Source organism: Thermobia domestica, chromosome 8 (assembly GCF_964235325.1).
Source record: "Thermobia domestica chromosome 8, izTheDome1.hap1.1, whole genome shotgun sequence".
NCBI classification, from domain to species: domain Eukaryota; kingdom Metazoa; phylum Arthropoda; class Insecta; order Zygentoma; family Lepismatidae; genus Thermobia; species Thermobia domestica.
The window spans coordinates 131,701,968-131,727,879 of NC_137461.1; the positions used below are offsets into that span (position 1 = coordinate 131,701,968).

Here is a 25,912-nt window from a genome sequence, read left to right on the forward strand (position 1 = left end):
TTTTTAGTCTTGAATCTTCGGTAGCTAACTTTAACATTCTGCTAGGTCTGTTGCCGGAAAATTGTTAACTTTAAAATCGTAAAATACCAGTAAGTTTTCTGTGATTTATTTTCGTATTATCAACAACTCTTTTCCGATAATTGACCCGATAGAAGGTAACAGTACTGAGAATTCTACAAAGGAGTTTGTAAGTACTGCGTGCTATTATGTTGAATACTTGTGTTAATTTCCAAGTTATTGAGAAAGAGAGATTTTATAATTAATTACCCTCTTCGTTGGCGTCGTCCGTAGAGCATCATATCTCATTCGAACAGAAATTTGAATCTTGTACTTGCACGCACAATAGGAGCTAGAAATTGAGATTTCTCTAGCACTTTTTCCAGTCGCTTTAAATTTTGGTGGCGTTCATTGTTTAGAGTTCACTTAATAGTTAAGCTTTCATAATATATTAATCGGTAAATATTTCAGCATTAATTGTTCTGTTCGAATATTTTGAGAAAATCCGAACATTAAACGTTTTTCTCCTTTTGGATTATGCAGATCAGAGCCCCCAAAATTCCAAGTGTACATAGGATAAAACCTGTTAGTTGCGTTTTCAGGATTTCAGTCGAAATGGGAAAACAATAATTTGTTACACTTTTTGTTTTCTGTTTCAGCACAAATAAATATTTAATTATTCATTATATCTGAAGGAAAAAGAGGAAAGACTTTTGAGAATGTAAAAGATTTTTTTCTCTAAATAAATTTTTTAGAAAAGTTCGAATCGTGGACGCGGTGAGTTCTTCAGTTTCAGTGAATGCTTTGTAGTTTTGTGATTTGGAGAACTATTATAGTTTATCGTTTAACCGAAGACATAATAGTGTTAATAATTGAAATATTAATAACATCAGTAATGAATGTTTTTCAAAATAATATTTTGTTCCACAGAATTATAATTGAAAATTTTATTAGAGCTTCCCCGTGGCTATGTGGATAGCATAGACAGTTTTGGCGTGGGAGATCCGAATGCGATTCCCGGCGGGAGCTCGTGTGGTTCGGATCCCACGTTAAGCTATAGGTCCACGCCTCATATGGCCTTGGTGCTGACAGCGACGCTAAACTCAACTATCTAAATCTAAATCTCGTAATTTTAATATAAAGTAAAACCAGTTAATTACATGAATCAGTGCCTATAAATGTGTTTGAAATTCGAGAAGGAAGAAATTATTTTCGCTATTATGAATTTTTGTTTCAAATATATTGATATTTCTGTGAATATAATAACTTTTACTCAATATAGCAATTCATTTTGTACTCAATATAGCAATTCATTTTGTATTTTGCAAACAAAACTCACATTACGCTTTTAAAATCGAATGTACGAAAGCCCGTAGAAAATCGTGCTTGAGCTATAAAATGGTGTGAGTTCATTTTAATAAAAAAAAATAATAATTAAAAAAAACAAAGAAGAAAAGGAGAAAAAGTGGATTTGCTATTGTTATTGCCTATTCTTTCATTTACTTTTCTTGCCTGTAAGTTACTTTTCTTGCCTGTAAGTTTGAAGATAGGTACCTCAAGTAAACCAAGTGCATATGTAACTTTTAAGATTGATAAATTTAGGTTAGGTAACCAAACAATATACATGACAAATTGACAATATACAGGAAAATAAGACCATGAAACAATGGCTCTTCGAAAGTAAATTAATATAAATGTTCTGGATCAAACCTAGGGCAACAAGTGCTGTGTAGTATCAAATATACCTTGTGTAACATCGCCTTTATCAGACACATTATGAAAAATCAATCCAAGAAAAACAACTTTAATATGCACCGAGAGTGCCAGGATGACACACCTATACTTCCAGAAACAATCTATTTTTCCCTTCACTTTTTACATCCATCTATACAAATTTTTTAATTAGGTGCTTGTCACATACTTTCTGCAATAGCTCGCGCACTTATTTTCACATCTGGAACTGTGGATATGCCCTCCTGTCACTTCCTATGTATATATTTAAGTTGTTCTTCTTGGATTGATCTTTCATAACATATCTGATGAAGGCAATAAAACATTGCTAAAACTATTATTACACAAGTATTATTAATATATATATAGATAGATATTTGATACTTTGGTCAGTTTTGTTTTATTAATACTGTCGGATGTTTCCAAAGCTATACTGAACAAGATACATGTTGAATTATCTGTTCAAAAGCAAAAGAAGTTAAATGAAAAAATTATTCGAAGCTAGGAAACTGAAAGTTTACGTTACTTTTCCCGAAAGCTTGCTTTTTATGGACAGAAAAACTACCATCCTCAAAATGTTGGATGTTTTGCAACTAATATAATAAGCTGACATTAGAACGAAAACGTTATAAAAAAAATAGCTTAAGAAAAACTAAGGAATGGAGGTGAAAAGTTTTTTATTTATTTATTTATTTATTTCTGATCGATTATACACAAATCTAGTTTATATACCATAGAAAAACAGAAGACAGTGAAAGCTCTAGTAGTACCTAAAAACTGTACTATCCATCGACAAGAAATCTGCATCGACATAATCATTTCAGCCAACAGATCTCCTAAGAAACACTCAAAAGTTGAGACGGTCATTATCTAATTTGAAATTAACTACTGAAACAATCTGTGTACCAAAGTTGATCATTTCTACAGAAAATAGTCAATGAAGTCATAGATTAAGATAAAATCCGACGACAAATAAAAAGGGCGTTTTTTTTTTTTTTTTTTTTTTTTTTTCATTTGTTGGACTTTACTTTGATGGTAGGATAGATCAAATAACGATAATTGTGGATAAAGAAATAAAAGATACCGCCAGAGCTGAACCAGAACCGATTGTGTTCATATCCTTAAAATATCAAGCAAGAACTTTTGAAATAACAAGTAAGATGTTTCACCATTTAAATGTTGATTTATTTCTCTCTTTAAATTTGCGTGACAGTTAGTTGTGAAACGATTGATAGAACAGAATGATACATTCATCATGAAGGTATATACAGACAGAAACTCTTAATTAGGGAAGTAGGTTTTCTGGCGTCTTATCTAATTGTCACGGTATAGACAGCTATAGTCGAAGTTATTCACACCAACTGTTTCTTGAACAACAGGAAAATACGGCATTTTATTATCCGTAGTGCATGATCCATTGCGTACAAAGAGAAAGCACTTCATAACAGGAAAAGAAAAAAAAATGATATTTTCAAAAACAAATTGATTATATTCAGGGTAGATTGATTTAAATCAGTCGGATTTAATTCACGATTTAAATCACTTGATTTTTTTAATAAAAATCGTTGATTTAAATCAAATTATGAAACAACATAATTTAAAGTGAAAATAAGTAAAATCCCGTTTCTGTTTTGTTGTTTCGGTTATGGGAGATTCAAATGTACAGTATGTACAGCATAGTATGAAAATAAGTGTCATCCACTGGATGATTAGGGAAAATCCCGTTTTGAACGAGTAACAGAGCAATCCTGCTTGTTTCTCTTCGTAACAATGGGTTTGGGTTTTTAAATCGTTAACTATTCCAACGGGGAAATCACCATCGACATTTAAGACGAAAATTCTATCGTGTGCGCGTCTGCTTGTTTGTTCCCAGATAATAGGGCGTATTTAAAGGGGTCCTATCCCCTCTCCGATTTTTTTAAAGATTTATAACTTTAGGCAAAATTTATGTATTTCGTGCCTCAAACTAGATCCTTTTTTTTTTTTTTTTTTAATATGCCCCTACCAAATATTAGTAACTTTTGTGAAAAAAAGTGTCATTTTGATAAACGTTGCTATACTTTTTCTTTAATGCTTAACCTTTTAAATTATATTACCTATTTTTATTCTATTAAAAACTGAATCTTCATTGTTCGATTCAAAAAGTACCAATAAACCTTTTTACTTCGTTTTTTTCAAGACTGGAGGCATTGTAGAACATGTTACATATGCTTTCACGCCTTTCTGCATCGAGACATAGTGTGTAATGACATCATAAATTTAAAAAGATATTTTTTGTTATGCTTATTCTCTTTTTTTGGCGGGCTTACATTTTGCATTCAAAAGACTGAAATTTTGCACACTCGTTCAGTGCACCCCTTAGTATTTTTCAGATGTTTTCAGATCTCTGCGTGAAAACAGGGGGTCCAGAGGGGAAAATATAAAAATAAAAAAAAAATGGATATTTTTAAGAAAATAGCTTTTTTCGCGATTCAGATGGAGACATGAATGGTACAGTTTGAAAGGCTGTTCTATTCTAAAGAGAATGATGTACGAAGCATGATCCTAGGATAAATAGGGATGTTTCATGAAACTGTTACCTGAGATCCTGTTTTACACGGGAATGTGGGGTATTTGGGGGATATTATTTTTCGCGGGCATACTTTTGCACCTAGAAGATTGAAATTTTGCACATTTATTCAATGCACCCCTTAGTATTTCTCAGTGTTTCAGATCTCTACCTTAAAACAGAGTGTTGGTCCAGAGGGGTAAAAAGTAAAAAATGATATTTTTAACAGGAAATCCCATTTTTTTCGTGATTTTTCCGCCCCAGATACACGATAGAGACATCTGAATGGTACGATTAAAAATCTTTTTTTTTATTCTGAAGAGAATAATGCACAAATCACGACCCTAGGATAAATAGGGATGTCTGAGGAGATTTTTGTATTACATGCGGGTTATCTGGGGCATTGTGAGGATGTTCTTAGCTCATTGTTAAATATTTTCCCCGCCCTTACTATTCAAAATAGCTTGAAATTTTATACACACATTTAGTACAAACCTTAGTATTTCCCAGTTGATTTTGAGATATGTGCATTAACACAAGGGAGTCCAGAGGTGATCAAAATTTGAAACAAGAATCAGAAAAATCCCATTTTCTCTCAAAATTTCCCGCTTCAAGGACACGATAGGGAAATGTGAATGTTACCGTTTCAAAGGCTGTTCTATTCTGTTCGATTTAAATTTAAAAAATCATGATTTTTTTTCCACCCTGATTGTATTACTTCTGGCTCTGCGTACCTAATGATATGTGGAATGGATGTGAGCTCAGCAAACAGCCACCGACTACGAGTAGGTGGAAGAAAGTTGCATCAATTAACGCAACAGAGAGACAGTATCTACTTTCAGATTGTTTCACATTCAAACGAAATTAATGCGATAGGTAAATTATGTAGTAGCGAGGAGAGATGGATGCCAAAAAGCCTTCCAATTTCTTTCGAAGTAGAGTAAATAACAGTATATTTTTCGAGAAACTTAAAAAGTACTGAGCAATTAAATTGAATTACTCTTGATTTTAGAGACAGGTGGGTAAGATAAAATTCGAAATGGAGCAATGTCTATGTAGTAGGTTCTGTGTTAATTAGGTAATACTAGTGAGCTTCTTTCATCTGTCATATATAAAAGTGTTAGTTTTCAAAATTAAACTGTCTACCAACACTGAATTAAACAGTTGCACTTAATAATTTCATGCAATTTTCCACAAACTATGACAATGTTCAGATGAAGATGAGTGCTTCGGTTACATTTTCCTTTGAAATGCCTTAAAATAGGTATCTCACATAGTGGCAAGTTTTTACCATTAGAGACTTAAAAAAAAAAACTCTGTCCTTTCAAATCTTGATATCCGTTTTCGGCCCACTGTAATCTATTGTTGTTGGCAAAAGTGCGTACCTGTACGTGCCAGTAACTTAAGAAAGAAAAAAAAAGAACTATCGACTGTACGTGTTAAAAATATAAACATATTTCCATCTTTTACAAGCTTTTTTTTTTTTTTTTTGTACGCGCACTTTTGATGCATAGGGTCCTGGGTTGGATTTCCAGTAGAAGAGCCTTACGTTTGAATATATTACAATGGTTCGGATTTCACCGTAAACTGTAGATCAATGTCTTATATGGACTCGGTGCTGAAAAGAACGCTGAACTCCAATCCAGTCCGATTAACCAATTGCCCATAATACTTCAAATGTAATACACTATATTCAAAATTGCGTGGACCCGGGTTCGATTCCCGATCAGGGTACCTGGCGCGGTACAAACTTGGGTAATGGTTCGGATCCCACTTTATTTTTATTTACTTATTTAACTATCACCAGATACAGCTCAGAGGCCATTTTATACTGGATATCTAATAATAATAATAATAATAATAATAATAATAATAATAATAATAATAATAATAATAATAATAATGGAAAGGATTTGGGAAGGTATCGGCCAGGACCTGTTTAGTAGATACCATCCCGGCATTTGCCTGGTAAGACTGAGGAAAACCCCAGTCAGAATGGTCGGCAGCGGAAATGGAACCCGCGACCTCCCGAATGCGAAGCCAACGCTTTACCACTTAAGCTACTTATAAAGTAGGTCCCGACTCATGAATTCCCAATCCTAAAACAGAACGATAAATCAATCCAGTTCAATCCAATTTTACTTTTAAACCCAAAGAAAACCAGAAGTTCAAGTAATTTTCAACTCGAATCTGTAACATTATACTTTGCTGCACCCATTCTCTGTAAACCATATGAACAGATAGACAGGACAGGAAACAGAGAAAAATCTTGAGGCGTTGGTAATAACCAAACAAAAACATAATGAGGCCAAGTCAATGATCTTGAAGATATAGCAATCGTGGATTCATGGCTATTCGTACAACATAAACCCGTCTTTGGTACATTATCCTTATTTATTTATTTACTGAGAAAATCAAGGGAACTTTCACACCGAATGCGTAGTTAAAATTTTGTGCGACATAGCATGTGGACACAGTTTCACGTGGGATGGTAGTATGTGAATTTTCAACGGAACATACGTTTTTTTCCCGTGGGAGCTCTGTGGTTCGAATTCAACTATTAACTATATGTCCAACTTCTCATATAGCCTCGGTATTAAGAGACATTAAACTTAAAACGCACCGAAAACTTTTGCATATATATATATATTCCTTATTACATAATTTATTTACGTTAGAGAAATATTATTCAGTAATGAAAATATGTTGACAATATTTTGTATTTTACAGTATTAATAAAACAAAACTGACCAAAGCACCAAATATATATTAATAAAGCTTGTGTAACAGTTTCGGCAATGTATCATCTTCATTAGACACGTTATGAAAGATTAATCCAAAAATAACTAAACTACACAGAAAGTTGTTATTGTTGGATTAATCTTTCATAACATGTCTGATGAAGACGATATTATATTGCCGAAACTGTTACACAAGTGTTATTAAGAGTCCTCTTCCCGGCGAAATTAAAATACCGCTAATTTTACAGTAATTATGTGATATCTTCAAATAGATAAAAGATAATTGAAATGTGGAACAAGAGCGCCCTAGACAATATTATTTTGCGTGAGGTACCGTAATCACAAGTCACCTAGTGGCTTTCCGTTTTCAGCTGTTTAGAAACGCGAAAATAAATGCAGATTTTCTAAATGGCTTGGAAATCGAAAGCAGACAAGTGAGTCGTGATAACGGTTTCTCATGTAAAATAATAAAATAATATTGTCTAGGGAGCTATTGTTCCACATTTCGATTATCTTTTATCTATTTGAAGATATCACATAATTACTGTAAAATTAGCGGTTTTTTTAATTTCGCCGGGATGAAGACTCTTAATATATATTTGGTGCTTTGGTCAGTTTTGTTTTATTAATAATGTGGAATACTTCCAAAGTTATAATGAACAAAATACAAGTTGGTATTTTAGAGCTTAACATTTTGTATATACGCCAAATTACAAAAGTCACTCATGTTTATATGGTTAGCATATTATTCTCGGTGCGAGAGACTATGGATTCGATTCCTGGTGGTAGCTCATGTGGTTCGAATCACTCATTAAGCTGTAAGTCCACGTCTGATATGCGTTTTATGTTTATAAGGAAGCTTTCCAAAACATCCAACCAAAACAATAAATCGCGTTCCAAAATGTTAGTATTGTATTTCAATTTACGCTTTATTTTTCACAATTTTGAGAATATAGAAAAAACAAAATAAAATTAATAGTACTACAATTTTACAACAGTTTTACAAGTCATATTTTTATAAACGCATTTTCACAACAATATATAGAATAAAATATTTACTGAATTACTGCAACAACAATACGTAGACAACGATTTACCAATATAAATCTCTAAGCAACAGATGAGCTCGGAAGTCTTAGAAGGTGAACGTAAAAAAAATTTTGAGCGCGATCCGAATGGCTTCATGCACATCTAATATTTTCACACACGTGAAAATAAGATCACCGAAGACCATGGTGGTCTCTTCCACATCAGCTGCTACGTGTTTGCCACGAAATCTGCCTGCAACGCTGTTAAAATGCGATGAAACTGTCGCCTCTACTTACCCGCTGAATACGACCAGAACTGAGAATACAGCACGACTTTTATCTTGTCGTCGCTGGGTACCACGGTGCATAGCATGGATGCGAAGAGTGACTTCTCGCCTACGAACGAGAAATACTATTGAACCTGCTATTATGATAGTAAGAGATGAGTATGAAAAGGTGGTTGCTAATACATCATCACAGTGCCATCTTTCACTGAACAACAGCTCCAGAAAAAGAAAAAGGGTTATCCAGTATTTAAGTTATTCATTTGTCCAAAGATGTCTAGCAACAACCAATCATTTGATGATTATACGTGGTGCAACGTTGTTATTTGGAATGGGAAGGCTTTCTGTTTTGCCTACTTTTACAACACATCAATTTGAAGACCAAGGCCTTCCATATGTATTCTGTGATGAGCTCCAGGTTTTTTACGACGCAAACAGACATTATGTTACAGTAATTGGCAGTGACTGGCGTGGAACGGTGTCTCTTTTTACTGTTCAACACTTTAATGTTACTGTGGGATGCTGCATCATCGACTACGGACCAGTAGCATTGTTTACTTTCATTGAATGGTCTATAAGGAACCATGTGCTGGGAATCAAAATCCACCCAATAACTAGAGATAATGAAGATATTTGTCACTGGGCTGCTGCTGTTATTATTCTCGATTTAAGAACCAGAAGACTGCTGCGATGTGGTATAGTAAAGAAACCGACATTATTTAGGGATTGGGTGAGCTTGTTGTCTAAGGGTGAATCATCGAAAGCACATGAAGAAAAGGCACCAGAAACTGAAGAACAAGACGATTCTAGGTGTTCAGTTAAGAAATCTGTGAACTGGTATCAGAGTCGATTGTTTGTAAGAACATTGCGTCCTCGATGCAGCAAATGGATAAACAGATGGCGAAAACTGTTTTCGACACGAACTGAAAGAAATCTTCAAGACGGAACATCGAAACCGAACGATATCTCGAAAGGCCTTCCTATGGACAGAAGGAAGAGAATACTGTTCCGAAAGATTATCAATAATATGCGCTGGACACTTCCGTATAGGTTTATTTCCTCGATCTATACGCTCTTCACTATAAGAGGAGAAACGTTGTTAAATGGCATGGGCCAGCTCTCCGTCTTGCCTTCTTTTTCAGAAGAGCAATTCGACGATCAGGGACTTCCTTATGTCTTCTCTGACCAAATACATATTTTGTTAGACTTATCCAACAACGATGTCATTGTTGTTGGAAGCGATTGGAGAGGAACAATATGTCTTCCAACAGCTGCTGATTACAGAGTGATTGTTGGTTCGACTATTCTTAACTATGGTCCAGTTGAATTGTTCTCCTTTGTTCAGTGGAGTGTTCAGAACCATTTACTTGGACTTAAAATTCATCCAATAACCAGAGAGTCAAATGACATTTGTCATTGGAGTGCTGTACTTATTTTATTCGATCTGAGAACCAACAGACTGTTAAAATGTGGGTTATCAAAGAAGCCGAAATTATTTAAACACTGGGCAACTTCGTTGTTTGAAAATGAAGCGGTGAAGACATCTAAAGAGAAGACGACTGCAGCTGGCGAACAAGAAGAAAAAGATTCCAAGGATTTGAAAAGCAATTCTGACTTAACTGTGAGAGAGCATAGACTTAGATTTTCACTGACAGAATATCTTCCTCGCTGCAGAAGATGGTTTAATAAAAGATGTCGGAGACTTTTCCGCCGTCGCGTCAGATGCTATTGAAGTATAAGAATCAAGAGCCAACTAGGTACATCGAATGCTCTGTACATTTTCGAAACAATCTTCAGCGGGTACCAAAGAGGAAAAGAACTGTTTGTCTTAACGTTGTTGTAATACGACATCTAGAATTAATGGTGTATTCGAAGCGTTTATACAAGCATTTATACAAGCAGGAAGATGAAAATGAAAAGTAAAGGTTGTATCGTTTTTTTAAAGACAAATTATGAAGATCTGAAGGATATTGAGAGCAAACACGTACGACAATAAATTATAAAAGCTGATGTTCTTAGCCTCACTACAAGGATTTGCTGCAATGGACTATCTTAGGCACCGACTCTGTGGTGAGAGCACTTTTATCTGGTAATACTCAGTGCCAACTTATATCCCTGTTTATTAGCAGCATGATTGTTTCCATCTTTTATCATAAAGGGATTTTTTTCTTTTTCCTATTCTTAATTTGTTGAGTTAATCTGACTTCTTGATTATTTTCTAACAGTTCTGGCTTCGCATTGCTGAATTTAATATAATTTATTTCGCCAAGTGAGAAATACTTTGGATCATATCTGAAAATTAAAATTTTACAATGTTCATGTAGCAACAAGTAGAGGAAAACTAATATTAGTAGTGATAGTAGTAGTAGACAGATGGTAAATAAGTATTAATTACACCACATGAATCAATCTAAATTCAATTGAAAATTAAGTGTGTTGTTACCAATTGTATATACTGAAATTGTATTGGGTGCTATTGCATATTAATAAATTAAAGAGTACGTAATCTTGCTTTGTGTGTATTACTATTGTTAATGAAGATAGTTTCAGGTTTGAAACGAAAATTATACTTCTGACTTTGGGTTGATGTGTGGTCTTGGCTTTCTAGACCGAATTCGCTGCTTGTTTCTTTAAAATAGTTCCTTATTTGCCTGACGACTCTGGGTGGACGCTGCAATGTTAACACCATCTAATGAGTATGAATGCTTAATTTCTTTTCATTGACCAGACCCAGCTATGCTTGACTTCCGCGATCTCACGAGAAATAGTATTCCAGTATGGCTAGGGCATCGCCACTGTAATAATAAACTAAGTATCTATATTACACTACTTTTACTCTCATATTTTCTGAAAATGTGATCCCTATACCACTGACTACACAATACCATTTTGCTTCTAATTGCCATATTATTATAAAGGGTGTTTCAAAACAACACCGATAACGTTTGGGACATGATTCCTGACACCAAGATAAGACCAACCTGGGTGCACAAATGCTTCCGTTCGGAGTTATAGGCTGCAGAAAACATGAAAAAATGAATTTTAAAGGTCCATAGCTCCAAAACGATGGGACCTACCATAGTCGGGTCAAGACTTCACTTAGGAACTGGTATGTGCCCTATCCAAATATCCAAGTTTCAGAATGCTGCGGTACTTTCGCAACAATTTTTATAGAGGTAGTTGGTGAATGCTTCAAATTAAATGCGTGTACCCAAACTCCCTCTATACAAACTGTTGCGTTAGTATTTTCGGATTTTGAAACATGTATTTTTGGACAGCACACATATTAGATCCTAAGTGGTCTTGACCCGACTACGGTAGGTCCCATAGTTTTGGAGCTATAAACTTTTAAATTTCTTTTTATTTCGTCTTTTTTTTTATGTTTTCAACAGCCTATAACCCCGAAAGGAAGCATTTGTGCACCCAGGGTGGTCTATACTTTTTGTTTTGTATTGGAGTCAAGAATCAACTCGTTGTCTGTGTTGTTTTGACATACCCTGTATAATCACGCTAAGATCCATCCAGTTTGCTGTTAATCTATGCGTAAAAGTATTTTTCTATTTCACAAACATATTTGATGGAATTTTTTTCAAACGGACTGTCTGTTTGAAGAGTATTGGTCGTCAGAACTCAACACATTTGTATATCACGAAAGATGTGCACATTCTCGCCCACACAGTCACTGTATGAGAACACCGCATTATCAGTGAAATTCCAATTTAAATAAAAAATAAAAAAGTATTTTTCGTTAATTCGTTTTCATTTCATTTCTAAAGTCGCAAGGAAAGAATAGATAAGTTTGATCTTTGGCTCAAGAAAGAGGCTTCCTGGATCATCGATATATTTGTTGCGTTTCTTGCGTAAGAGCTTAATTTCTTTCTTTTTTTTTTTTTTTTTTATTTATTTATTTACGAGCAAAATAGCTGTTCTTCTTAGTAGGAGAACAAGGTTTATGGAAAATATTTTAAATATATCCAATTATTTTTCTAGTTTTAAAATATTTGTTGTTGCAAGTTTCGTTTCACTGTAAACAAATAAATGCTCATCGTTATTTCGACAATTCGTAAAACTACATCTTATTGTTAGCCTTAAGTACATGGAGAATGTTTATACAAAATTCGAAGGTTCTATCCTGGAGATCCGAAGAACGAAAAAGAAAAAAAAATCAAGCATCTTTTCTCCCGTAGAGATCGTATTTCATAAAATCCCGTCTTCTATACTGTCTAGGGTATAAGGTATTATTTATATAACAGTTTAATGCTATACTTTTTTTTTTTTTTTTTTTTTTGTAGATCTGGTAAACGGAAAAAAAAATTCAAGCGATCTCTTCTCCCTTCCCCTGCCCTTAGGATTCCCACTGTTGGAACCACAATTTCAAGATTCTACGTGTAATAATTTCGTACATCTGGTAATGAATAAGTCAGTGAGTGAATCAGTGGAATTTACTTTTTTTATAATGAGGAACAAACTTTATTATAGGTGCTTCTCCTGTAACAGAGTGTAAAGGTAATCGCGAATACTATTGAACTTAAACACATGGAATGATGAATCGTAAAGGAAGTTATGCCTGCTATATGAAAAAGTATTTTTGATAATTAGAGTGAAGTGGTACTCCCCATCCATACTTTACTGATGAAAATCCCTACTTGATGATGGCATCCTATTCATAGTGGATTAAGCACCATATTTACTTAGTGGCACACTATTTTATTTCTTTTTGTCAGGTGAATATTTTCAATTGTAAATACATGGAGAAATAGGAAAAATTAACATAGAAGTTTGAAGAAGACTTATGCTCTGCGGAAGGATGAACAATAGAAAATAAAGGAAGAAAATTCCACCATGAAAAATAAACTATATTTTCCCGCCTATGGACAAATATATGTTAATATTATTATGGACGCGATGTGTGCCGTTGAACATACATAATTATTCATTTGTTTATTTTTAAAATTCAATTATTCATTTATTACACTTTTCTTTTCCAACTTTACTGAATATTAAGTCTGCACATATGCACTTCCTGTCTCTATGTACAAGTTTTATTCCCTGGCCCTTCAGATGGAAAAAGTAATCACATCATTTATGTTCCCTACCTCTATGTCTCCCTGTACGCTCCTTGCCCTTCCTCCACTCAAGAGATAATATTTCACATATGCATACAGACATTTCACTGTTTGTTTGTTTTAGTTTCCAAATCTCCTATTTCAAACTTTAAAATAAACTTGCAACCAATAGGAAACAAAAGTGGAATTGCATCAGAAGAGCCCTTTTGTATCTTAAAACAATAACAGAACAAGTGTATGAAAAGAAAAGTGGATATTGAGCGTAGGAATGATCAGTTTTCAAATTTCGGAAAACAATTGTTGGGTGATCTGGGGAGTTTAGGTATGCAATAATGAACATTGAAAAGACACGAAGTTCTAACGTTAAGTGCTAGTTCATAAACGACAGTTAAATGAAAACTTCATAGTAAATATCTTTTTTGATGATGACACCATACCTTAACACAGATATTATAAAATGAAGACTGGGTGTATAGCGTAAACTGAAAATACTGTATCATGGCAAGGTGCAAATCCAAGGAAAGATGATATATTGTGATAACTGTTGTAGTAATTGTAACTTTAACATTAGGAAACCAACAGTGTACGACGCAACAGTTATAACCGCATGTAATATAAAACTGACTACCAAAAGTTATAACAAAACACTCAGTTCCCTCATAAATAAAAAGTAAATGGATCAACCTATGTTTTGATAATGCAGAAATTAATTCTTAACACTTAAGTACTCGCGCGGGGTGTCCACAGACCTCCAAACAATAAAATTTTGTGTTGCTAGCCAGAAGTCCTGATGAAAAAATATACTGAAATGTCTCAAAACGAGTAGAAGAAACACCTAATTGCAGCAAATACTTTTGAAAACATATCTAGAGTTATGCTACATTGTCTTAGTTATATATAAGAAATTTTTATTGTAAAAAAATAATATCAATTTGGGAGTCTATTGGACCCCCGCGCGAGTACTGCTGTCACAAAAAAGGGCGCGAGTACTTACGGATTAAAAACAATAGTAATATTTTGTATTTCTGATACATATCCACTCAAACTTATTTTTTTATATATTACAGCTAACCGAGAATATCATGCATATTACGTTATCTTAGTTTTATTATTATTATTAATTTTATTTTAATGTCTAATCTATTCATTATCATGTTTCATTTAAATATCTTATTTTGCCCAGTCACTATAGGTAAACATAAAATGTACCCGATTACTTTTAACCCTTGTTGGTTGGTTACTCAATTCATCTGAAGTTCCTTTTCGGCACCAAGGATATATGAGATGTGGATCTACAGCTAAGCGTGGGATCCGCACCACACACGATCTCCCACAGGAAATCGATCCAGGGTTTCCAGTGCCGAAATCAAGTATACTGCGAACAGACCTCTAGGAAAGTTTTCTTTTCATCTCTATATCAACTGTTTTAGTACTTCATAACGCTGAATACCTCCTAGTGGAAAACTGATATTATTAAACCTAATGAAAAAAAAACAAATATGAAATCTTTGAGTTTAACGTCCGACGGTTACGCCAAAGGAGATGGTGATTATGAAAGAATGAAGAAGATGGTGGAACCAATAAAATGGGAGGAAACGGGAGAACCCCGAGAAAACCCACGCACACGGTGTTTGTCAACCACAAAGTCCACTTGGCGGGGGCTGGGATCGAACCCAGGTCTCGATGCACCAGAGGTGAACGTTCTACCACTGAGCCACCGCGGCCTCTTTAAACCTAATGGAAAATTAAGGGCGTAACTTGCAAACAGTCCCTATTATTTAACCTAGACAATTTCACAATAAATCACTTTATAATTATGAGCTTTACTGGAAGTTAAGCTAACATCTCGGATCATAATTTCAATAATAATGAAAGCCCGGAAAAAATTTCAGTCAAACAGCTGGCACAAAGACTCAAATTGTGTAACACCTACGGTAACAAAAGAAGGCTCACACCTCTTTCTATTCTAATCATGAATATAGTGTTTCTTTAGTTCAGTAGTAATACACTTATATCTCGCGTGCAGAGCAAAAAATACATTATCGTCATGTCTAATGCCATGAGCATGAAACGGCCTTCTCGCAGAATTCTGCTTTGTGAATCTACCAATTACTCAAAATAATTCAGTTACATTTCTCATCCTCCTTATTGTGTTATGAAGCACAACAATGATGTACTAGTGTAGTAATATAGAACAATCCCAATAACAGCGCTATGATGACTGAGAACGAAATAAAATATATATATACGTACTTGAAAGCATTAACTCCCAAAAATGTCACATTATATTAAGAAATTGGAATTTCTTTGTGCGCATCCAATGTTAGCAAGTTGAATTTTGATATTAACAGCACTTGCTATTTTTGCATACATCCTAAAAACCTAATCAGTACCTCTTTACTGCGTCGGCTGTACAATCAATTTTGTGCAAGGGAAAATAAAGAATATCGAATATGGAATATCGTAACTCGTTAGAGCACATTTTAAACAAGAAAAGCTAAACATATTATTATTACTAACCCAGTATAGAGTATCGACTTTCAACGTTCATACAACAGAGTTGTTAATTACACGATATAATACAAACAGAGAAGCAGTAACTATGCACAAAAATAGCAGAAGTTCGCTAAAAGTTAATGTATAAACATCACTTACCTTCAAAGTTACATAAAAAGCAAATGAAACATGTGCGTTTTGACACTAATATATTCTGCAATAGAATTAACAACACTGATTTACAGGTTTAAATAAATCGAATAATTATATTATGTATTGAACGTACTTGCAAGACTTCCCATAAGGACAAGAACCATTCTGAGCCCAATGCCTACAAAAGTTTTCCGTAGTCGCCTGGTTGGAATTTGAAGAGGTTGCTTTAGTGCCGAGTCTTTCAAATACACTTGGTCGCCGTTGATCCTTATGCTTCGTCGGTGCCTCTACTGTAATCTTCCTCTTGGTTTGTTTCGACATGTCTTTGCGGAAGCACGTTAGATGAACTATCTAAGGAACTGAAATTAAGAGAAAATAGTAAAACATCAATAATCAGATCACTATTTTCACTGATTTATGAAGATGATGCACTTTCCTGCCACTTAGAACATTTCTAGATGAATTAAGCCTCTTCGCTACGTTTCCCGTTTCTTTTTTTGAATTTATCTTAATAATCCAGATAACAATATATAATTTTGAAAAATATATGTGTGTATGCTATTAAATGATGTGCTAGAGACTTTCTATTTCAAATGTGCCCTTGCTGGCGCTGCTATCGATGTGTGTTTTCCCGTACCTCCCTCAAAAGAGTAGGGACACGTTGCTATGGCCGAGATTCTTCAATATTTGGATGCGAACAGGGTTGCCATTTCGAATTATTTCCCGTGCTTCACTGTGCACTGTCTTCTTAGCTACTACGATCTTCACTCGCCAAAACCAAACGACTGAATGACAAATTAGCAACACAGCGGAGGTCATTCACTTCTTCTTCCAAAGCAAAGAGATTTCCTCTGTAAGAAGGCAGGGGAATGGGGCCGAAGTAAATTCCATATATTTTCCAAGGGCACAGCTGAAATAGACAGGCTCTGGTTATTTACAAGATTTTGCATACAGTCTAAAAATGATAATATCAAGAAGTTATTATTATTACTATGAAACTACCAGAGTGAGACAAAGCTATTTAGATTTCGGCTACGGAATTCACATTAGTAGAGCAAAATCAAGTTATACCTTATTCTGCAAAAAAAAAAAAAAAAAAAAAAAAAAAGAACAGCTTTAAATAATTTTAAGTGTATCTCCGGTTTATTGTGCTAATGTTCTAATCTATTCGCTACGTTACCAATCCGTTCCCTGAGCAGCCACATCTTCCACTCCTAAGGTAGGACAGAGTTGTCAAAAACTATTTAAAGAAAGAGGTTTTGGTTTAAATAGATTTGCGTTACTTATTTAATTATATGGATAGAAATAAATTTGTTTGGCCTTAACCTTCTTATGCAACAACCCGATAATGAAGGACAGGACTTACACTTTAACTGAGTTGCCACATCTTACGCACTTCCCGTAAGTTTACGTAATATTTTTTTTTAAATTTTTTCGTAAAACTATTTCTCCCGCTTTCTTAATAAATCAATCAATCTTGTACATTTTAAAATGTTATATACGATTTTGTTAATGCTTTAGTATTATTATTATTGTATGAACTGATTTACTATACACTGTTAACAACGCAACCCAACAATGTAACTTAGTATTCAGAGAGAAAATACAATAGTTTCTTTTTTTACCTCCTATCTAGACAGCACTCCAAGCTTATGATTAAGAGTAATTTGATCTCTGCATCTAGTCTTCATCTATCAACATCATATTATAGTTTCTATCGATCGTTATATATTGATGCCAGGAAAAGTACTATGAACTAAGAAAGGCAGAACTTCAAGCGCTTGTGAATCTCGATAAGTCCTGGAGATATTTTTGAACGTATAAAAAATAAAATGTAGGACTGTTAAAAGATGCAACCTTCACTAAAATTCAGTTAAAAGGAAACAAGATTTGTGTAACATACTTATTTGGTTGAGATTGAGTCTTATTTGGTTAGGTTTCTTTCAGCACCAAGATTACATGAAATGAGGACCTACGTCTTAACGTGGAACCCGAGACACATGATCTCCCCCTGGAATGTAATACACTTTCTTGTGTCTTATGTTCTGAATTGTTTTTAATGAAACTCATTCAGTTTTCAATCAAAATTATTTTGAGCTATTATGTGAAGCCATAAATTATTGTTTTGTAAATTTTCAACATCACGTATCTTCCATTCTTCCCCCTACAAATCTAAGATCCCCCTTCTTCTCTCTGAAAAAGCTGGCAATCCTAATGCTTTAAAGTGGAGTCCGAACCACCACTCGATCTACACCCGAGAGAAATTGTCCTCCAGCTGAACTCGAATGCGGGATCTTTCGATTACAAAGACGACACTATGGACTTATCTACCGACTTACCTATGGAGGATACCGTATAGAAATACGTTGAACTGATCTTATATACAGGGTATTCAAAATGATCTTCCCGATTGCAAATTTTAATAAGTCACGTTTATTAGCAAGCACATATATGAAAGTGATATCAAATGAAAAGCGAAACTCAAAAAGTTTCAGTATCTGGCAGAGCTGATGTATTAGTTGCGCAGCTCGCTGCAACGGTGACAGTAACACAAATGGCAGCGAACGAAAACAGAAAAGATTTTTGTGTGCTAAATTTTCATAGTAACCAGTTTCAAGGCTTACAACAATATCAACCCGTGTGAATAAAATTTCAGTCGCTCGCAGAAAATCCTCCACAAAGTAGGGTGAGTTATTTGCAATTCTCTGCTTGCTTTCACCATGGATTTCTGTGGACTTCTCGTGAAACTGGCTCGAACATGCTCCACTGTTTCCGCATTTGCCGATGGGCGACCGGACGATTTCTTCTTGCAGATTCGAGTTCTTGCTTTAAAATCGAACCATTCACGAATACCGTGGCCGCCAGAAGGTTCTTCTCGAAACTTAGTTCTAAAACATCTTTGGACACTAATAACAGACTAGTCACCGTACTATGAAAAATTAGCACACAAAAAGTTTTCCTCTCTTCATTTGCTGCATTTGCTTGTAACTGTCGCCCTAGCGGCGAGGTGCGCAACTAATACATCAGCTTTGCCAGATACTAAAACTTTTCGAGTTTCTCTCTCATTTGATATCCTTTCATGAATGTACGTGTTTAGAAACTTGAGTTATTAAAATTTGTAATCGGGAAGATCATTCCGAATAGTCCCGTACTTGTGAATATTTTAAGAGTCACTTCAGGAGGGAAGAAAGATACACAACTGCACAAGTGAAATCACTACACCCAGTTATGCCTATACACATTATTAAAATAAATGGGCAATTTCAAAAGAGTATAGAAGATTTAATTTAATCAAAGTTAGTTCACAGTCAGAAATACAGCAACTCAATTCAATGTGCGTATCAATAAAAGACGTGAATAAAGACACAAATCATACAAGTTCACTCTGACTCTGAACTATTCATATAAATACATACGCAGAAAATGTTTTTGATTTCACTATCACTGGTATTCGTGTACACTGATTTTTTTTAAATTATTTTTTTTATCAAATACCTCCTTTAAGCCAGTCATTCCTAGTGGGTCCTCACACTTTTAGACCATTAGACCTGAGTTTGATATCCAGGTCAGTCCTGCAATTTTCATTCTTCAAGTTTCATCGAAATTGCACTTGTGGAAGATATGGTGTAAGGAATATTCGTGATTTTTTTTCCATTTTCCCATATAATACCGAGTTCATCCGTCATAACCACTGAAAGAACTAAACTGAAGCATAATTATAACTATGGAACACAGGAGCCTCATCTAAATATTTAAATGGGGGCCTATGCGGCACCACGAAGTTACAGCAGTAGGGAGTTGGCACGTTCTGTGGATATACGCGTGAACGAAGATCTGTTACAATTTTTGCATGCGTAGAGATGTCATATTCGTGTGTTATACGCATTCTTAGTTCTCTGTTAAGCTACTGAGAATTTATTTCGTTAATTCCCGCCACCTTTTCACCATCAAAATAGTAACTTATGAATAGGTTAGGTTAAGTTAGTATAGTTTACGTCAGATTAGATTAGTTTAGATCACCTCCACTTAATAACGGTTAACTGCGAAGATGACTATCTCGATATATATATATATATATATATATATATATATATATATATATATATAAAGAAGTATGGAGAAATGAAGGGTATCAGACAAAGCATTTCTTCGTTGTAATAGAATATTAAAAACAGGTCCATGTGACTGCAATCCGGAGCCGTCATCAGCAGAAGATTAAACCTTAGCACACAGCTTTGGTGCGGCGGGGCTTATCGGTATTTACCCCACTACTTAGCACACAGCTGTATACGTAGTTGAATTTTTACTTTGGCATTACTGCTGTATCCCCAGACTGGAGAAAGATCGAATAAACAAACAAACAAAAAGAGATTAGGATTATTTAGTTTCTCCCCCAAAATACTAGGTTGTGACCCCGGCACACTTGGTAGCGATTATTGTTCGAAATGCAGTGTAGACGAATGGCATAAAATCTAGTACACAGAACACGAACCAACTTGTGCTAGGTGGCCACTAAAAAGCACAAACGCTATCTAACCGAGTCGGAGCAGGAACGCAGCAGGGGAGCGATCGTAAGCGACGGTGTGTGTACGTAGGAAGCAGGCGTGTCAGCGACGGAGTGTATATGCACAAACGATGATAGTGAAAATACACTTTGTAAGTCATAAAGTGCGTAGCTTGTACTTTACAGATTTGGGGTAGAATTGAAATACTATCAAAAAAAAAAAAAAAAAGTATCGAAATGTACTAAATTAGGTTAGGTTAGAGTTCTTTATTTCTGTAGTTTCAATTCATCTCTAAACGTATGACAAACTGTTGGCCTGTTTAGTATACCATGCCTCAACAACTGACTCTCCGTATTTTTCGTACAACTTCATAAAACTCAAACACGATACGTGACTTTCTTGTCACTTCTGCACCATTTGCACATTACTTTCCCATAAATCATAACAAGTGTACATCTCCGCCAAATAGTCCATTCCGCCTCCACTTATAGTGCCGGTTACAAACATCAAAAACAACTAACTATAACAAGTATTTTCTTTACTTTAACTATCCCCCTCCCCTGACTTTCATTCATTCTTCCTCATAAACCAAAATAAATTTTCCAGTTCATCTGGTAAATTTTCTAAAATTGGTCAGGCGATACAGCAGTTAACCCTTTACTTTTATCAACGAATTGAAAGCTAGTAGGATTGCGTTAGAGTAGGGTAGAGTAATGTTAGGTTAGGTCCGGCTAGTTTAGTTTAGGCTAGATTCGTTCTTTTCTAGTCCCCTTCTGCAACACTTAAGCCTCTTGTTAGTAGGAAGGGGAAACCTATATGGTTATAGTTAAGGAGCCGTACTTCCCATTTAGGGAAGGACGAGAAGCGCCATAATTTCAGGAATTATTCATTGACTATTTAGGATGTTAAAAAGTAGGTAAACCGGTAATAGTTAAGAACAGCTACCCTCATCTCCCATGCACGAGGATACATCTTACTGTTGCACTACCTACAGAAATGATTCTGTATCATGTATAAGTGGTAATAGAACACATAACAAACCCAGATCAAGTATCTACGTGCACGGGACATGCGATATGTGTTTTCAAATCCCCCCACATAGTCACACACTAAGTACAAGGGCACATTATTCCCATACGATATAAAAAAACAGATATTCCTAGAAAAACACCCTAAGTACAAGGGCAAGAACTCAGTCTATTACCTACTTTTTAACATCCTAGATAGTCAATGAATAATTCCTGAAATTATGGCGTTTCTCGTCCTTCCCTAAATGGGAAGTACGGCTCCTTAACTATAACCCCAGGAAGCATTCATTTTCACATACCTCAAATGGTTGGAGGATTACAAGGGCACTACAGGGATACACATTTAAGTACAAGGGCTAAATTAAGAAATGCAACGAAAAAGAGAAAAAGGGCCAGGAAGCATTCATTTTCACATACCTCAAATGGTTGGAGGATTACAAGGGCACTACAGGGATACACATGTAAGTATAAGGGCCAAATTAAGAAATGCAACGAAAAAGAGAAAAAGGGCAAAGAAGAATTCATTTTCACATACCTCAAATAGTTGGAGGATTATAAGGGCACTACAGGGATACACATTTAAGTACAAGGGCCAAATTAAGAATTGCAACGAAAAAGAGAAAAAGGGCCAGGAAGCATTCATTTTCACATACCTCAAATGATTCAAGGATACAACCGAGCGACTTCAAACTTTCTTCTTTCCGTGAGGTAATTCTTATTTCAACAACACCATACTCAATAATATTCCATGAGTCACACACTCACATAACTATAATCACTGGTAACCACTCCCCCCGACATTTTTTTCCTAGCGTGTTCTCAACACATTCCACGTGCAGCTCGTCGCCATATTGCTCTGCCTCCTCCTTCACTCAGCTGCCGCCTATATCAATCTCCGCAGACGCACTTCCATGATTCAGTGACGTCACATAGAACATGTGAAAATCGCAACTCGTCAATGTAAATAAACAACATTCAAAACACAACGAGAGCGGAATACACACACGTCTTCTTTTATTTCAAATCACTCATTAACTAATTAAAATTGGGTATATTACCAACTTTTTAAGTAGGTAGATATTCAATGAATAATTCCTGAAAGTATAGCGTTTCTACTCCATCCGTAACCGTGAAGTTCTTTTCCTTAACTATAACCGCTTCTTGGCCGTTATTCTCCTTTTCGTTGCATTTCTAAATGTTGCCCTTGTACTTAATATATATGTTTGTCTACTGCCCTTGTACTTAATATATATTTTTGTCTAGTGCCCTTGTACTTAATGTATGAGTATGTGTGGGGCAATTGAACGCATATCGCATATTTCGTGCTCGTGGATACTTCTTACTGTTGCACTAACTATAAAATTGATTCCATTTGATGTACAAATGGTAATACAACACATAAGAAACCCAGCTCACGCTGCATTCTCACTTCATATTGGAGTGTGAATACAACATGATCTGGGTTTCTTATGTGTTGCATTACCACTTGTACATCAAATAGAATCAATTTTGTAGCTAGTGCAACAGTAAGAAGTATCCTCGTGCACCGGAGATGAGAAGTAGCTGTTCTTAACAATTACTCTATTACCAACCACTCGAAATGGGTTAAGTTTAGAGTTACCCCTCCGCTTTTCATAAAAATCAGGAAAATTTACAGGAGAAATGAGGTAAGAAATGATAATTTGAAGTTTTTATGTGATGTTTAGGAATGTAACTTCGGCAGGAGAGTTATGTTTAATATGAGAAAAGATATGTGGAAGTTAGTACTACTTGCCGGATGCGCAAGCATTCGCGGAAGGTTTCGGCAGCATGGTAGTTGTAAAATATGGCGAATATTGCGAACAGGTGTAACGGATGAGCAAAAATAATGAAGAAAACCTTTTAAATTTTTGGGAAGCCCACGGAGTACTGAAGTTAAGTGAAATGTAACAATTTTTAATACTTTAAGCACTGTTTTTTTGTATGTTGCAAAGTCCAAGGGCAACTCTAAACTTAAGCCCTCGAAATACATGTAGCACAAATATATAAAATCTCCACATACGCCGGAATAGACGCACTAGCGTTGGTGTGCCTGGGTTTTCTCGGGATACACCCGTTTCCTCTCCTACTCTTCATTCCACCATTTTTCTCATAGTCACCATCTCCTTTAGCCTAGCCGGCATAAGCGAGGTACGTAAAACTCAAACATTTCATTTAAATATCACTCTTCCCTTTTAGATTAAGGATTTTTACCTATAAACTCTTATTTAAAAACATGTCCCCGGATTCTTATTTTGCACCATTTGCTGTATTATTATTATTATTATTTTATCACAAATATGAACTAAATTGACAACGATTACCATTATTTGGTGTTTCAAGATGAACGATAAACATCAGAGCTAAAATCAAAGAAACAAAAGTATGGTTTACTATACACATAAAACATGCACAAAAATAAATTTCATACCTTCATCTGCAAACTCTTTTGAAGTTTAGACACATAATTTCATCCATAATTATTACATAAACCCGCATATCCCATTATAACAAGCAAACGCGATTTCTACTTTTCTTTAGCTGAATTTTTTAGTTTGCTATTTATAGTTTTTATTTTGACATGTTATTCCGTATTTAGTTTTTCTCTTTATGATCTCACGCAGACATTGAAATGACGGAAATTTCGGCGAAGTAACGTACCCACAAATCAGACAGGAGACAGAGAAAAAGAGCGGAGAAATAACCAAAGGATAAAGAGAAATAAAAGAAACTATGCCTATTTAAAGTAGTCCATCATAAAATAGATACAACGTTCCTGAATTTCCAAATTTCACACCTTCGAGGAGAAAGGAATAAAACACGCCACAATGGTTTCTTTTAGGAAGCATACCATGTTGTTTTCAGTGCAGTGTTGTTTTTCAGTGAACGATTCTGCATAAGATATATATATATATATACTATGGTTGCTAGCTACATTATGGGCGAATCAGTAGGCAACTTTATTCTGTAAATCTTACAAAACTGTGGATCCGTACAGTAAATCTGCACCGAATTTTCTTGTATGATTTCTTTACTGTTACTTACGTTATAGATATACCTCCTGTGTAAATTAACTACCTATTTATGCAATACTCTTTCGGTGTGATATAACATATTTCACTTACATATTGAGTAATGGGATACATCCATTGTGAACTTTAACTACCGGTGGAGGGAACTCCTATAACGAATCTACTGGCATATTCACAGTCGGCAATGGAGTGCCGGATATACGGGGGAGCAATTCGGGGCATTTGCCTCGGGGCGCACCTCGTTGAGAGCATGTAGGGGGCGCCATTTCGAGACAAGATTAACGATGGCAAGGTTGGAAAGGCGTATGGACGATGATGGGATGGTTGGTGGAATGAAGAAAGTGGAATAAAATCTGAGCTGAAAAATGTTCTCGCACTATTTGATGAAATTATAACTACTTCCTCTAATTCAGAAGTCAAATCAGTTGCCACAAACTTAATGAAATCAAAGATCTGAAATTTGTAATTAATTTAGTATTTTCGGACTCGGTTTTGCATGAAATTGATGGAGATAACAAAGAAATACAGAATAAGTTGTGTTTCTTTTAGAAAAAAAATGTTGCTTGGGGGGCACTCTTAGTATTCAAAGGGGGCACATATTATTTTTATACAGTACTATTTTATTTATTATTATAGACGTATTATTTTGTTCTCCTCCGGAAGGGCATTCTGAGAGCTCCGGTGGGTAGTGCCCACCTAGAAACATGTCTGGAAGAAACACTGAGAATGAAGATTTGACTTTGCAAAGGTCTCTTGATTGGTTATCTGATCTTTTAAACACAATCTCCATGTTTAGAATTATGGATTTGACAGATGGCTGTTGGAAGCGAAGGTTACTGTTTATTTGATCGATGTGGAAGATCAGTTCAGAGAAAAGTGTAACTTGAAGAGAATGTCAGGAAAGGATGAAGTAAGACTTTTTACTGAAGAGAATCGCCTTAGACAATCTTTCTTCAGAATTCTTGACCTTTTACGGTGAGAACCCTTCAGTAGAGTGGACAAGCTCAAAGAAGTAAGCAAGAACTTCAGCTTCCTCGGAGGAAGCTAATTGTGTGAAATTTCTTCGGAGGATCTGAAAAAATCGTGCGCGGATATCGGTTTGAAATGCCAAGGCGATTTGAATGCTGTAGAATTATGTGTAGAAATTGAGTGTTTTAATGACCAGGCTGTTGTATTCTTGCCGGACCTCAAGAAGCCAACCCCAAGGAATATACTCGACATGATTACCGAAAATGGCCTTCAAAGTGTCTGTCCAAACGTCTCAGTGGCTCTTAGAATTTTCTTA

At 35.2% G+C, this 25,912-nt stretch overlaps 1 protein-coding gene across 5 annotated transcripts in view; it reads right to left on the minus strand.

Annotated features, from left to right (window-relative positions):
• The window catches only part of LOC145693208 (uncharacterized), a 174,564-nt gene extending 150,383 nt beyond the window's left edge, over nt 1-24,181 (minus strand). For 4 of the 5 annotated variants that reach the window (XM_081768996.1, XM_081768995.1, XM_081768994.1 and 1 more), the window contains exons 1-2: nt 24,027-24,181; nt 16,178-16,403 (exon numbers count right to left, since the gene is read on the minus strand). In XM_081768996.1, coding sequence (XP_081625122.1) covers nt 16,178-16,365 — 188 coding nt within the window. In that variant the 5' untranslated portion in view covers nt 16,366-16,403; nt 24,027-24,181. Of the gene's footprint in view, nt 1-16,177; nt 16,404-22,230; nt 22,255-24,026 lie in introns of those variants that run through there. The other variant, XM_081768993.1, reaches the window with a different exon arrangement.
• Between the last annotated feature and the right edge of the window lie 1,731 nt (nt 24,182-25,912).